This window comes from Xiphophorus maculatus, chromosome 13 (assembly GCF_002775205.1).
Source record: "Xiphophorus maculatus strain JP 163 A chromosome 13, X_maculatus-5.0-male, whole genome shotgun sequence".
NCBI lineage: Eukaryota > Metazoa > Chordata > Actinopteri > Cyprinodontiformes > Poeciliidae > Xiphophorus > Xiphophorus maculatus.
Genome location: NC_036455.1, coordinates 19544940 through 19561601, shown reverse-complemented (window position 1 = coordinate 19561601; position 16662 = coordinate 19544940). Strand labels below are relative to the sequence as shown.

The following is a 16662-nucleotide window of genomic DNA, read 5'->3' as shown; positions in this document are numbered from 1 at the left end:
ACCTACTGTTTTGTTCTGTGGAAGTTTAACTTGTTTTCTCCTTATTTGATGCCTTTACTAGTTTCTCTATGCATCTGTGTGTTTTGTAAGGTATCTGTTTTTATTTCTTGCTTTAAGTTCTTGCTTACTTCTCGCTTTGCTGCAGGGGCTGTGTACTGTGACTGCTGCTTTCCTGCATTTCTTCTTCTTGGCGTCCTTCTGCTGGGTGCTGACTGAGGCATGGCAGTCCTACCTGGCTGTCATTGGCAAGACAAGGTCACGCATCATTCGCAAGCGTTTTCTGTGCCTCGGCTGGGGTAAGTGTGTACATGCTCGATCCATTCCACATTATATATTCGTCTGAATCTCGTTTATGATTGCGCTTGACTCCTGATGCCTGCTCGCCATAAAACAAATGTCTATGAAATATGTATGCAGTTGCTCATGTTGAAGATACAACAAGCATAGATGCAGGTTGTTCAATGAACTGCTGTATTCATAGCAGCCTTTTCAAATAGCTAACCTTCAATCTGAAAGACGAAACCTATTTCTGAACATACTTGTATGTTGGTGTGACAGTACAGTTGTACTCAGAGGGTTTTTGAACTTGAATGATTTTGCAATCTTTCAGTAATGGCGGTTGGGTGAATCCATCCATTCTCAAACAATTCTGATTGTGTAAATTCCAGTAACTTTAGAAACACAACGATCGAAAGCTTGTCGATTCTTCCCCGAAGTTTTGTTAACGTATAAGCTGATACCCATCGATTGATAATCTTTCTCACCTGTAATCTACTTGTCTATAATCAGTGTTGAGAATAAATAATTGTGTGTTTTCCTCTATCTCTTTTAGCTATTTGGATGCTCGTATATGCACACACATAAAGCACATGCACGCAGAGCTAATGTTAAAGGAAGTGACATGCTAGGGTGCGCCCTCTTTAGGGTGTTGCTTAGAGGCAGGCCACCAAAGAGAACGAGTTGTTACATGCCATTTTGCTCTGTTAGCCCATAAGGATAGCATGAATAAATGGACTGGTGGTATATGTTAGTGTTAAGAAATGGAATTCATGAATTCAGCTCACTGACTCTTCAACCTCATACGTCAAGAACCTAAATGGTGAGAGGATAATTCTCCGATATTAGTATGTGTGAATAAAAAGTCAGTGGGACCGGTGTAATGTTTTACAAGCGTTGGTGTGATGGTTTTGAACTCAGAGTGATGGGAAAAAGCAAAAACTTTACTGAAGGAACGACAGGAGGTAGTAACAAAGGATAGAATTGACAAGAAGAGGAGCTCACCCAGGACACTTTTCACCCAAGATCTTTTTGCTTGTCGCCAAAGTGTTTCGTGACCAAATTGAAATACATCACATTGCTGCTGGAGCAGCAACAAATTTGATTTCAGGACTTTTGAAGTCTATAAGTATGGGGGTGTGGAATAAAATAATTATTTACAGTGTGTTCACTTTTATTAGAAGTTTATTTAGTATTAATCTTACAATGTTTAATTAGTTTATTATGTCTCACTCAGTCTTACAGAGTCATTGTTTCTCTTTTTAGCCTTCACAGTTTGCCTCAGTGTGTCAGAAGCAACAGGCGATAAGTAAATAGTTTTCATACCTTGCGGAGTGACAAGACCAGACCGACGGCGGAGCGATTATTATTAGGCACAGAATATTCTGTCTGAAACCCATTTTTAACTGAAAGTTGCATTTTTCTCTGTGTGTGTATTAATCTGATTAGCTCCTTGGGAATGTTGGTGGTGACACTCCGTCTGTGGGAGAAGGACGGTATACAGTATATGTAGAGAGGTGATTCCTTTGTCTAGTTAGATCTCTTCGGAGTTCTCCATCTGCGCAGATGTGAAATAAAGCTGTGTTTTGTTCTTTCTCTTTAACAAGGTTTGGACTTTGTTAATTTTTCTCGCTCCACAGGGGGCGGGGGGGGAGTAGAAGAATGTATTTCAGACACCATAGAGTTGTTAAAATCGTTTACTTTTTTCCACTTTACAAACTGTAAGGAATATAATATTATAGAACAACACATACTAATTCATTGTGTATTTACAAATAGTCAGTACTTTATGCAGCCACATTTCATTCAGTGCTGTTTGAGGGATATGTATCCATCAGCTTTACACATTTTCCCATTCTGCCTTGCAGAGTTCAAGTAAAATGAAGAAAATCTGTCTACATAGTTTCTGGCTTGGAATTTTACTTTACCAATCAGACACATAAATGTGTTGAAATCTAAGCCGTTGCGTTGTAGCTTTGGCTGTATTTTGCTGCACCCATAAACTCTCACTAGTTTCCCCTGACCATGCTAAAAAAAAAAAAAAAGCATTTCCTCTCAGAAACTCTGCTTCAGGATGACAGGGTGATATGCAGCTTTGGTGTTCAAACACATCTTGCATTTTAAGTCAAACATGTGAATCTTGGTTTCATCTGACTAAAGTCTTTTTCACTACTATATGCTGGTTAATCGCAAATAAGTTATATTTTTTAGCTGTAATATGGGAAAGATATGAAGACCTTCAAAGGACCATAAAGCCATCCATTCATAACTACGATTAGAATTGCTTTGAGATAATTCAAACTTATCTGTTCATATTTTTGTTGTTTACCTACCAGGCTTAATTTTTAAGATTTGGACATTGACATTCTTGAAGGGGCACAAATCTTTAGAGCTGGGCTGAAATAGCAATGAGAAGAACAGTTTATTTTTTTCTCTTTAAGTTTCAGTAGTTGGAGTTGCTGCTTGATTAAACCAATCTATTTCAAAATGCTAAATAAGCGTCCATTATCCCAGAACATACTCAACACTACTTTCACTAGGGACTTCTGTAAATAACAAAACTTTCTCTTGTTACTTTTAGTGGACTTCTGTCCTGCCCCTGTGTCCCACTGCAAATAATTACAGTTTTCTGAATTGGATGCTGATTGAAGCAGTGTTATGGGAGGTGCATTAGTGATGGAGGGCAGCAAGACCGACTTGTTTCAGAATGGAAATGTAACCGCTTATTATCTTGCAGTGTTGAAATTGTTGCCCGTATTATGCTTAACAATCTTCATTCCCTGCATTCTCATTATACACTATTCGTCGGCTCTATAAGCAATAATTTACTGCTTTATGTCCCAAAAGCCATATTTACACTTCCTAATGCGTTTTCCTTATTCACACACGCCAAGAAAGGACAGGCTGCTCACCGAGAGTGCACCCCGCCGCTATTCATCCGTTCGTCACCTTTTCCATTCACCTTCCATGTTACTCCATTATGCCGTCTCCTCAGTGTTGTACAACCAGGTGCAACATGGACGGAGAATGTTCGGTGTATAATCAAAAGAGATGATAACATCTGCACAACACGGGGAGATGCTTCAAGATAGGCCTGGAAATCACAACACTGCACCATCCCTACACACACCCACACGGACACAATCTGCTCATTTCACTCAGTATTGATCCCAGCAGTCTAATCTGCCAAGTCACTGATGCCCTTACCTGATAGAGGCAGAGAATGTATAGACTGCTCTACAGTCACAGATGGGGAGATACTGACACAGAGAGAGGGAAGGGGGTGTGTGCTGGTGGCTGCGGCACGTTCCTCCCAGACGCACATGAAACGCGTGTAACAGTTGGGTAGAATGGAGAGGATCAAAAGTTTTATCCTCCTTCCGTCCGATTTGCAATTTTCCCTGCAAATTATGCGATTGAAATCTGTTGCCAAGGAGAAAGGAGATTTTTAGGGTGTAACTGGATTTGAGTCGGAGCCAGATACGTATATGCATAGGTGTGTGTGTGTTTGTGTGTTCACCGCATTATACAAGTAAACGCCAGATTGATGTTGTTGACTAACTGAGACTCGGTGCAGGCTGCTTGGTGGACAGGCTTGGCTCTCAACCATCTTATTTGTTAAAGTTAATGTGACTTTTTCTAATTGCTTTTCATTACCAGCCATAATCACAGCTTTGTTAATTACGAGAATATTTCAGAGCCAAACTCATTACGGGCGCCGCGATGTTCCTTCTTTTCCACGCGGGCAATCGGCAACAGTCGCGCTTTCTTTTCATTTACAGAGAGACAGACAGATTGAGCTGCACAATATGTGGAATGTTGTTTTTTTTGCCAAATATTTCCCGACTTTTCGCCTATGCACATCACACAAAATTTTATTTAACAGCACAGCATTCTATGTATTTTTTGAAAATACATAGAATTTTCTTTTTCAAAGTGATAAAATGTTGAAAAAGTTCAAATGGCATGCATGTAGACACATTGCCATGACTATCAGTGTTTTTAAGGGAGCATATGCACAACTCAAAATCAAATCGGTCTCAGTCATCCGTTGACGTGTTACGTGCTGTTGCAAAGCCAGCTTTGCATTTAGTCGAGTAGAGTCAGAGTTGTTCTCACTGTGTCTTGTGCCAATGTGTCCCATCACCATCCAAGCTTCCTTTCATCCTTTGTCTCAGCCGTTTGATCTTTTTCTCTCTGCGTGTGTGCGCGTGTTTGTCTGCAGGTCTTCCAGCCCTTGTTGTTGCAGTGTCGGTGGGTTTCACCAGAGCAAGAGGTTATGGCACCGCCAGCTAGTAAGTATTCTGCCCAGACTCCCTGCTTGCTCTTGCGCTCTAATCACCACTCAATTTGGATGCCTTCGCTTAATAGCAGCTTCTTCCTCTCACTAGCTCTCAAATGGGCCTGAGGTGTAGTGGCATTCACTGGTCTTACTGCCAGATTTCCATTGGTTTCTCTGTATAGTTTACAAGCAGAAAGCTCTTAAAAAATACCATGCAGAGGTGATTATCAGGTCTGAATTGTTACCAATATCTGTTTTTTTTAAACAATTTAATAAGCTATTTATTGCATCACCAAAGGTGCCAGTTTCCCCCAATTTCTCAGTGTTCTGTATATTGATACCTTTTAAAAATATGGTAATATAAAGACTGAACTGAATGAAATGTACAAGATTCTTATTTAATAAGCTCAACATGATGCTCTCAATGCAATTAACAGGAGGTATCATCAAGGCACTTGATCGCTTTCGGAAATTACAGTTCAAGCTTTAAGTATCTCTCTGTGGCTTGCGGTATTTATGACTACATTATCAGGTTTTACGAGAGAGAGCATCCCCAAGTGTTTTTGGAAGACTCCAAGCCCTCTCACATAGACTGGAATTATACTTAAAAAGTAGTTTATGCATTAAAAGGAGTCAAAATGTGTGTGTTTATTATAGCTTAGATGCAATATAAAAAATGTAAGTGTGTGCAAATTATCCACCTCCTCTCTCCACCACCTGCTTCTGTAACTGCTTCTTTTTAAAGGGACTGTTACGTTTTTTTTTTTTTCTTTTAAAGTGGAGCTCTGCTTTGCAGTTAGTAATCATCCTGCCTGGAGTAGGCAGGCGCCTTTAGTTTTCAAACTTAACTTGCTAAATAGTTTGTGACGGAAATATTTTCAAACAGCTGATTTTTTTTTCTTTTTGTTTTAGCAAGGGAATAGTGTAAAGTAGTGGCCTTTTAATAGGTAGCTGAGTAGTCGTACACAACGCAAGGTAGAGATGGGGAAGTGCTCCATATAGTCAGTGACTCCAGTCCTTTAAGTGGCATTTTATTAAAAGACCTTTCAACCACAGAAAAAGTTATATAGACAATTTTACCGGGCTGAAAGAGTAACTTTATTTTAACTTTAATAATGGTAAATAAGGGCAGCCACTCTCTCTCTCATAAGAGGTTTATTTTTGAAAAAATTACAGAGGTCACAGTGGCTCATTTAAACAAGATTTTTACCAATCTTTAAGATGGTGTTACTTTTTATTACACAAACTTGTGGGATTAATCATGTTGTTTCTTTCTTTCAACTAAATCTTTGGCTTTTGGATAAGAGGATTTATCAGATACCTGGAAGTAAGAGACTCCTGTTTAAATTTTTCAAAGCCTTCATTGAAATCTCTATATCCAGCCAGACATGAAAATACAACTGCTAATATTGGTTACCATGGAGACTAAGCACAGACTGGCTGGGAGTCATCGCGAACTAAGGAGTCACCCAAATTTATTTTACAAATCTGTCTGTTGCTGGGCATCAGGAGATCTACATTAGAAAGAAAAACAACCTCAAGTAAAAAAAGAAACAATTTCATTTAGCTATAAAAAATTTAAAAGGCCGATAAATTCTCCATTACTTGGACACCTTCACCAAATGAATTTGAGTTAAGTTTATTTTTTTTATCTAAAGTTTCATCAGCTCTCGCACTGTAGTGGAAGGTAAACCCTCAATCTGTTCTGTGCTTCTGTTTTCTTCCAGTTGCTGGTTGTCTTTGGAGGGCGGCCTGCTTTATGCCTTCGTTGGTCCTGCTGCTGTCATTGTACTGGTGAGTCTGCCCACTATTGCATGGTTTGGCCAACCTGGCGCCCTAGATGGTGGTCCTTGATTGTTATGCTCCCTCCAAACATTATCCGAATATGATATACCTTAAAAGTTTGTGGACAATGTTTCTTGCCTGTTCCTTCTCTGTCTTGGGAAGGCTGCAGCTGAGGATTTGGAGAGCCTTTGCATGATGACAATATCAATATCTATATCTCTTCTCCTCATCCTCTTCCACAGTAAACTGTGCAGAGAAAGCTCAGGGCTAAGTCAACCAAATAATGAGAAACATTGTTTTTGGTCAATTTTATATTTTTATTCCTTCACTGTTTGCTGTTACAGAGGATAATAAAAAGAGGTCGGTTAGGAGCTGACTCTTTATAATAATATTGATGTTATTTTATTTATGGCCTATTTTTTATTCTTCTGAAGGCTTTCACCAGTACACTCTCCAACAAGTGTTGCCCCTGGTGACCGCCTACAGTATATGGTCAATGCCATAGCTGGATTCCTATGATTTATTATTCGAGCATGTCATAATAATGCAACAATATAAGACCATGGGTGAAATAAAGATGCTTAAAGCAACAAAATACAGCATGTTAACATTTTGAATGCATATTTTAAAATTAGACCACTTTTATATCTGACACAATCAAAATCACTCAGGTTCAAATGCACCTGCAAAACAAAACGCATAAATTGCAATTATCTTGCAGTGTCTTCTTCAGTCAACACCCCCACTGCACACAAAGTGCCCTAAATGACTTTGTTAAAATAAACATGCTTAATATTCTGCCTTAAATTAGTAACATTTACCACAGTTCCAACAAAATAGTTTCACATCCTCATTGTTCGGATATGCATCATCATTAAATGTACTCCACATAAGGTCCACATGGATTTTGACAGGAATCTTAACTCGTATATATTTTTTAAATATGTGCTTCATGCCAGACTAGCAGTAGCGGTAAGGAGCATAAGTAAAATAAAGTTTGGCAACACTGACCTTAAATGCTAAAAAAAAAAAAGAAATCTACCTTCTGATTTGCCCCATCCCTCAAAAGCTGATGGCAGTAACGAGTATTCATGCTGACCTCAGTTGCTCTTCAGCCGTCACTTTAGAAGCACACATGTCAAAATGATGAGCAGAGACCCTTGAACTCCGAGTTTAAAATGTCAACCCAGGAAAAAAAATACAGTGTAAGCAGACAAGAGCTTTTGGCTATATATTAGATTTCTACCCTGAATTATAGCCCTATTCTTGCCCTTAAACTCTCCCTGTAATGCGTGCTTTCAGAGCATGAGTCACCGAACCAAATGCATCTAGGGCTGAAGCCTGTCCTTGGCCATAAATTTAGAAGGAACATGGTGGGGCACAAATATAGCTCAGTATGTGTTGTTTTTACCAAGTTCAGTGGCTGGCCATTTTTATGCACAGCTACCTAAGCTCAGCTCCACAGTAAAATGTAGTGCCATAATTGCATCTCAGTGGGGTCTTAATTGTCTGTTTTTGTACGGAGCTGTGATAATTCGTGCTTAATGAATCTCAGGGTGGAGATTTCTACCATTAGGTTTAATAAGTCTGGATAGAGTGCGCTACATCTTAGGTTGCTAATTGTTGCCACTGTTGTTGATACTGTTGGGTGGCATCGGATGTGTCACTCTTGCTGTCGTGCAGGAAATAAACTATGGATTCACAGATGTGCAGATGGGATATGAATGCTTGTATCTGAATTTCTGACCAGAGCTTGGCGGGGCTTTTTTGAGGAGTTCATGGATTTTATGACTGTTAATATTCATTGCTTGGCAACCATTATGTTCAATTTCACTATTTTTAGTTAAGGGCAAGTTTGGAGTCTGTCCCTTCCTTCTTTCACTTCCCGCTCTCCATTTCTTCCTTCTTTTCTCCTTGCCTCCCTTCTTTGTCTTATTCATCTATCAGTCTTTTCGGGATGTTGCAATGTTTTCTTGTGATTTTTGTGGCCTACAATTACTGATCTTGCTGCACTTACTTCAAAAAGCTGTGGTCAAAGTTGACATTTATTTAAGCTTTATTTTTGTGATAATGTGATCTTACAAGAAAGTTGAAATATCTGTATCTTCTTGAAATAGGTTCCTATCAAAGTGTTTGTACCTGATGATTTATGTATGTTAAGAGTTATTTTATTTAAGGAAGGAGAAGGTGTGTGAGCATTAGGGTCACCCATTTATTGCAACCCAGATGGTATGAGGGAAATTTATTTTGCGGCTTGTTCATAAAGCTACACTTGTGCTTTGTAAATATCAGTTGCAATACTGGAGCGCAACCTGTTGTGTGCCGTCTGTCTTCCACTTCTCCACCGTTCGCTCCAACCCACCCACCAGGGAGCAGTTCAGGGAGGAAGTCAAATATAAAGACTCACTCAGTGCATCACGCCAAGCAATTTAAAACCCGGACCTTTTATTCAATCAGTAAAATTCCCCCTGGATGTCCTGAAAAACACCCTAAACGTGGACACGTAAGAAGACATTCGTCAGATTTGTGGAAAAGTTGCAATGACTGGTGAAAATTGCAAATCTGTGCAAAAATTGTGGATAAGTGAATTTGCGTTAATAGTTGTGATACTCATCTTCCCTTCCTTCCCTTTTCCCTCCCTTTCTTTCTTCCTGAGAGGTAATCCTGTATTCAGTTTGAACAGAACAACTTTTAGAGATGGCAGGTTTTGGTCAGTTAAGTGACAACAAACCAAACGTAGAACTAAATTGAGAATAAGGCCAGTGATTCACATGATTTTAATGTCCCTTTTAGCGAGTGTTGTTCTTAATACTTACTTCAAGTCAAGTTCTTTTTTCATAGCACATTTCAGCAACAAGGCAGTTCAAAGTGTTTTATATCTAAGCCTGTTACTCCCAGCATATTCAAAACTAAAGAAACCTTTCAGATGAGACTGAAGGAAGAAATGAAAAACAGCTGCTTTCTGTTTGAGGCCCTTACAATGCAGTTTAAGATTTGATTTTTCACTTCCTGGCCCATTGTTTTCAGCTTTCCTCCTCCACTGCTGCTCCCACAATGTTGAAGCATACTCCAAATCGCAGCTGCGGCATGGTGCCCAGCCCCCTGGTATTGTTGCCGGTGCCTCCGCTCTAACAAACAGCTGTAATAAGAGTGGGGCTTCAGGCACAGAAACACAGAGACCTTCCCGCTGGACTCTTCTCTAATTAATGAACCTGGCCTTGAGCAAATAGCAGAACAGGATGATGCTGACTCACAGAGCTGGTGCCAGACATGACCGGCATGACAACATTAGTTCCTTCAATCTGATGCTCCAGAGCTCATTGTGAACCGCGGCACGATGAGTGTAGAGGAGATTATGGAGAGGAGAATTTTTCAGCAGACAGATAAATCCCCTGAAATATGTCACAAAGTGAGAGTAACAGTTAGAATGTACTCTCCCTCAAAAAAAGTACTGACAGACCTTCAACTTCTCAACATTACAGCCAAAAAACATCAATCTACTTAATTGGGATTTTATGTGATACACTAAAGGTAGGAAAAGAGTTTAGGGTTTGCAACATTTTTTTTTTCCTTAAAAAATCTTTGGTATACAATAAGGGTTTTGGGTGAGCTAGCCCCCTTCAAAGAGCAAATAGATAAGGTAGTGCTTAAGCTATGTATGGTGCTTAAGTTGCAGTGACATTTGCTGTGCTAAAACTATTAACTACCTACTGTTTTCACCACAGTTCATTTAGCCTGCCGTCAAAAACTCCCAAGGCTTGGCAGACAACATTGTGGCAGAGGGGCATCTTCAGATCCAGTCCATAAAAATACAAAATTTCAAAAATCTTGGTCATACTACCTTTGTCGCCCTAAGTTACTTGCAGGCTTTTAGAGATTCACATTGAGTTGGCATGAGCCGAGCATACTTGTAGCATACATTGGTGATTGGTCATTCTCCAAAAACCTTGCCCCCATGGATCCATGCCGATACAGCTGAACGTATTCTGCAAGAACAAGTTCCAAATCATCCAGTTTGAGTGAAATGTGGTACGAGTGATACTTGCCAAGTTACAAAAATTTGCACGTGCACGATTAGGCGCCATGACAACATGCAACACCAGCACTGCGGTACAAATGATGCTATTGTCCCAGGCACACTCTTAGCCAATCCAACTATAAACCTAACTTTACTCACCATAGCTTTAGGTACTAAAAATCTCTCCATAGGCTTGGTGAAGGTGGTCAAAGAGTAAGTTGCTTTTTCTGGTTTATTTTTTCCCCCTCATACAGCAAACCCCCTCAAGAACTCTGGCGCTCCCAAGGGGAGGCATGACCCACACTTTGAAAAGCCCTACCTTTCTCTCAGCAGAGTTAAGAACAATGGCAAGAGTTTTTAGGAAAATGGAGAGAGCTAAATACAGGGCAGTTCAAAATAAATTACTCCAAAACACTTGGAAATGCAACAGATTTCCCTCACAGCAGGTCCACTCCAAATAGAATGAATCCAGTTAGACAACGTAATGGCATTTCATTTGATAGGATGCCCCCAAAGTCCAGATGTATATAAATAAGTGCAAACTAGCTGCCCCACTGGAGGAATGATTTCAGGAGCCTTTTATATGGTGCAGGTGGGCCTCATCAGCATCTGATTGGCTTGACAATCCTCTGCTGGTCCAATGGAGTGGCTGCTCTCCTGCAGCCAATCAGGAAGGTTTGCCCTCACAGTTGAACCTGCATAACAAAAAGAAACCTGCACAGCCTCAAGAGGCCAGGGACCGTAACAGCACACACTACATTTTCCAGACATTTATTTACTAAAAAAAAAAAAATAAACCGTGCATCATTTTCTTTCCATGTGAAGTATGAGCTACTTTCAGTTGGTCTATCACATGAAATCCCATTAAAATGCATTGAAGTTCAAAATGCTGTATCTGCTGAGCTCTGAAGATTTCCGTAGTATCATGGAAACGATTTCTCTCTTTTGACCCAGGACCTGCTTTTGTGGGCGATTGAAAGGAAGGCAAGGATAACATGCACATGCACAAGTGTATGAAAATTGCTTCCCACTGATGCTGACAGGGAGCACGAGCAGATGATTGCTCAGAAACTCTATTTTGAACACCAGGCTTCTAAGAAACATGTCACCAGGAAAGAAAATGTTCCAGATGTGCAGGATTTCAGAGTGAAAGAGCTCTGCAAGCACTTGCTCAGCTGTGTGTATGCGTGAGTGTGTCTAATTTTAAGTCTGTGCAACAGGATCAGTGTAGCCAGATGTTAAATATGCTTAAAAATAAACTGCTTGTTAGTTTAAGAAGCAAGCTAACCGATCAGTGTCCCGTTTTCAAATTCAAATTTCTCTGTTCTCATGCTCACCTAAAAATTTTTATTTCTTTTTAGTTTCAAAATTGTCTTTCTTTTTTTGTGTGGATGATTTGTGGAACTGTAAAATATCTTTGTTTTGCCATTGAAGCCTTTTTTGGCTCTTTTTGTTGATGAAAAAATATATATATCAAAAGGGGGTAAAAAAAGAAAGAGTTGAATTATTCTTGTTTTTGCTTTTCATCTATTACAATATTAACTATAAATTGACTTTATTATTTTTAATATATTTTTTCATTCATTCATAAGGTTTTGGAAATGTCTAATTCAGTCGTTCATTTATTTTATTATCTTATGTTTTTTTTTTTTATTTAATTAAAAATGTTTTTGTGCTGTTCAACAATTTGCTTACATATTTTCACAAGATCCAACATGTCAACTGGTGTGATTGCTTTGAAAACTCCAGTCGGCAAATGTGGAAAACATAAGACGAGTGTTCAAATGCATTTAAAAGATCAGATTGTATTTGGCATGAGGCGTTCTTTAATTGTGTTCAAGAGCAGCTAACCCTCAGAGTGGTTGACCCATGCAGTGACATGTTGAACAAGAATGAAAGAAGACCAGCTTTGGCTTATGTGCCTGTTATGACAATGTCTTCTCTTTACATTTAACAGGTTAACATGCTCATTGGGATTGTGGTGTTCAACAAGCTCATGTCTCGAGACGGCATCTCAGACAAGTCTAAAAAGCAGCGAGCAGGGTAAGTTAACTTAAAAAAAACACACACAAAAAAAACCCCACACCTACACACTGACATCTTCTACTGTCCAAGGCATATATTTTTGCTGTAAAACTGAAATCATATTTGCCATATTAGGCATATTTCTCCTTCTGTCAGACAACATTTTCCTGGCAAATAACTCAAAATGCTTCTGAGGGTCTCTCCACATATGCACCTACTCGTACACCTGCGCTTCCGCTAACAAAAATCAGAAAATATGATCTAATTTGGCAAGGAGATGGCAAGACATCTGTTATGTGCTGTTGCTCTCCGAGATGCATCTCAGCGTCACCTCTACAAATGGTAACCACCTAGTTCTCTCAGCGGGGTGACACAGATGAGCTTGGGAGATATGAAAATCAGTGGCAGTTGGAAATGTAATGTGAATAGAGAGAGTAGCTCAAAAAGAGACCTTAAAAGCATGAAAACAAATAATATATCTTCACACGTGGCGTGCGTGCAGATTTGTCAAAGTAAGGCATTGAAATTTATCAACTCTGTACGGAGACGTTTACCATCTTTTCCAAACTTGAGTGTTTTGATTTTAATATCTATTGATTCCATCGACTTCTTCTCTTATCTGTCTCATTGCATTTCCCTCAATGTGCATTGATTGCAGAAGTAGAAATTGATAGTTTGTTTATAACTGTATGGGCTTGCTCTCTAGGGGGCTGATTAGCTTTGCTACCCAGGGATGTGGCTGAGATCAAACCTATTTGATGTATAAACACTTAAAGCTCATATATACCGTTTAAGTCATCCCTGATCCTGGAAAGATTATTTTGAGCATATTTCCTGTCATTTTAACTCAAGTACATTGCCTTGCAAAAGTTTTCATAGAGTTTGAACTTTTCCACATTTTGTCATGTACAACCACAGATTCAATATATTTTATTAGCATTTTATGAGATAAATTAACACAGACTACAGCATAGATCTACGAGGTAAAGTGAAGGATTCATTTTCTACACATAAGTACAAACGTTTTGTGCTTCATCCTCCAAAAAATGGAAAGATTTTGGCACAGGTAACTTACCAAGCCGTTGCAACCAAGAGGCCTCTGGCAACTTTGGAAGAACTGCAGACTTTCTTCAATGTTCACCTTTCATAAGGTAAATGTAGTGCCATGACTACAATTGAATGAATAACATTAGATCAAAACATAGTACTGTGTCAAACTGTAAAAGCGAAAGGCCAGACCTATTTCCAATTGAGAGCCTGTGGAAAGCTATAAAAAATTTAGATGGGTTCCCGCATAAATTTTTCATCATCATTTTTGACTGATAGGATCAATAAAATTGTCATAATTTGTTTTCGTCCTTCAACTTTTAAAATGATAATCATGACAAACCAACAGAATTTGATTTTTGTTCTGTTTAATTCATATTAACTTTGAAAAAGCTGAGCAGAGAACCCACATTCTCACAACTTTGGTCCAGATGGAGCTGAATTGCTTGTGCAAATCAGTCAGCTCTCTGCTGCCACACTCGAGACTTGAATTAGTAGCACCACTTTAGCAACTGGTTGTGACTCTTTGGATGTAGTAGTTATCTTGCAATCGGAAAATTCTAGGTTTGAGTCTAGCTTCCTTCTGTTACCTGTTGATGTGCACCTGTGTATGTTTGTGAGTGCTAATGTGGTTCTAGTGTAAAATGCTTTGAAAGGTCATTTTGAGTGGGAAAAGGATAAATAAGTCCAGTCCATTTACCACTTGTGAAAAGGACAGATGACTTTAAGATTTTAGTCAAAGAAAACTAGGGTGAGGGTGAGAGCAGGTTATTCTCAACCCCCCCAAAAAACTGAACTTATGGACTATTTTGAGTAAAGAACAGCCAAACACTTCTCCTGATGAGATGAGCAAATGTAACTTTTGCTCATCTCATACATTTTTTTATTGGCTATAGTGTTGCAAACATTGTCATTTTAAGCATGTCTTTCCCTTCATTACACACCACAGTTGACATTGCATTGGTTTATCATAAAGCCACAATAAAATAATAAAAGTCTGTGGTTGTCACGTGACAAAATCTGAAAAGGGTTACAAAGACTTTTCCATGCTATCCAGAGCGTGGTGTTACCTAAATTTTGTATTTTTCGGACATAAAGTTGCATCATGAAGACGGAAAAAAACCTACACAAGTCACACTGGACTATAACTCACAATTATTTAGAAATCGTCAAGCATGTAGGGGAACCTCGTCTGTGTCGGTGATGTGATCCAGTGACGCGTTGTGTAGTCAGCTGCTTTTCAGCAAACTCACCGAAAACTGTCGAGCTCGACTTAGATGTCAGCTGCCATTTTCTGATCTCTAAATCGGGGTGTTCATGAACATGTCAGGAACACATCTTCACTCCACCGGCGAACAGCATAACCCGGGCGATAAAGAAGCAGTTGCCTTGCATGAAGCGGCAACACCAAGAAGGCCCCCCTGCAAAGCCATTTATATTTATTTGCTTGGCAACTACCAGGGTCTGGAGACGTAGCTGCGGCACTTTTAGCACGCAGTTAGCTTTCTTCACAGCTGCAGACAGTAACTCCTTGGATCATGTTAATCTGCATCAATTAATATTTAATACATCAGTCAAATGCGTCATGAGGAGGAAAAATTTAAATTTACTCCTGACTATAAACTGCAGGACCATCCAAAGTATTAAAAAAGTGTGTTTTACACAATTTTACAGCAGTCTGTAAAATGTTGTACTCATATGCAGAGTTATAACAGAGAGGTTGGTGGTGTTGCTCGCAGGACAAACTGTTGGCAAAATGCATTTCTTCTTGAAGCCACGGGGTAGTAGTTGTTGGTACCAGGGTAATGATCTGTGATATGATGCTAATGTAGCATAGCTCCAAAACAGTCACTCTCCTCATGTATTAAATCATATGTTCATGCACCGCACAAACCAATGTGCAAACATGCTTCCCCTCCGTCTGATTAGCTAACTGTAAGTAAACAACCAGAGCAGTCCACTTCCTCCTTGTCACTCTAGTAAAGCCTCAGTACATGCACCGATAATTAACTTGCAGATCTGCATGTAAAGAATAAAAACGAACCAAAGAACTGGTGTACTTCCTGTCAGTGTCACTGTAATGTGTTAATCCACGACTGGTTGCAGTGTGCGTCTCTCACGTTCTCTCTACTTGCTTTGGAACAATCTTTGTATCCTGACTGTATTTCATTGCTGCTACGTTTTTTAAGATCTGGTTTTAATTTACCTTTCTTTCTTTTTTTCTTTTCTCCTCCCCCCTTTTCCTACCATTTTTTTTTTCCTTTCCCCCATTCACTGTTTGTCCACATTGCCTCCCCCCTTTTTCTTTCCTTCACCTTATTTATTCAAATTCTCCATCACATTCACCTGTTGTCTTCACTGGTGCGTGTATTTGCACATGTCCTCCTCTCTCCCTCACCCCCCCTCTCTCCCTCACATGGGATGTGTGTGCGTGAACTAAAGTGTCCCGGCGGAGGCGGGGAGCCGACTGCTCCTGAAATGCTCCAAGTGTGGCGTGATCTCAAGTACCGCTATGTCCAGCTCGACGGCCAGCAGCGCCATGTTAGTTAGTTCATCTTCATCTGTCTCTTTCTATACTTCCCTTCTCTTGCTTTTTTCTCTCTTAATTCACATTATCTTCTCTTCATTTATCCCCCTCGCCCCACCGCCACTGCCACCTCTCCACCGTTTAATCTCTGGCTGTCGGTAATGATGCAGAACAGTGTTCAGACTTGTCTGGGAAGCAAAAACAGTTTAATGAAAGGGAAAACACCTGCACCGCAAGTCAACCTTGTTTAATGAGAGTGCGTTTTGATGCAAAGTGAGCTCTCCTTTGGGTGCACAGAGAAATATGACCTGTGTCAAACAGTATTTATGAATCCTTCCTAGAGTTACTTTAAGCATATTTGCAGAGCAGCATGGGGGAAGCTTAAACACAGAGACACAACTTTTCTAATTGCACAAACCGCACTGTTTAATTGACTCCTCCATTATCCTTTACTCTTTAACATGTATTCACTTTGACTTGTTTGGTAATTAAATACAGACATGACCAATTTTGCTGGTTCTCAACCATAAGAAAGAAAAAACAAAACAAAATAGCAAAACCTTTACTGAAAAATGTGAAACTGACAACGGTTTATTGCTATTCCTTACTTTTTATACCGAAAACATTTATTTTTTATTCTTAAAAATGGTGGACTAATTTGTAATACTTTGTATCTGCACCTTTCCTACCAGTAAATACCTT

At 39.5% G+C, this 16662-nt stretch overlaps 1 protein-coding gene across 12 annotated transcripts in view; it reads left to right on the top strand.

The window, feature by feature from the left end:
• adgrb2 (adhesion G protein-coupled receptor B2) overlaps positions 1-16662 on the top strand; it is a 262213-nt gene that overhangs the window by 201919 nt on the left and 43632 nt on the right. For 11 of the 12 annotated variants that reach the window (XM_023345456.1, XM_023345455.1, XM_023345453.1 and 8 more), the window contains 5 exons: positions 146-296; positions 4502-4571; positions 6286-6352; positions 12319-12404; positions 15876-15974. In XM_023345456.1, coding sequence (XP_023201224.1) covers positions 146-296; positions 4502-4571; positions 6286-6352; positions 12319-12404; positions 15876-15974 — 473 coding nt within the window. The remainder of the gene's footprint in view (positions 1-145; positions 297-4501; positions 4572-6285; positions 6353-12318; positions 12405-15875; positions 15975-16662) is intronic. The other variant, XM_023345457.1, reaches the window with a different exon arrangement.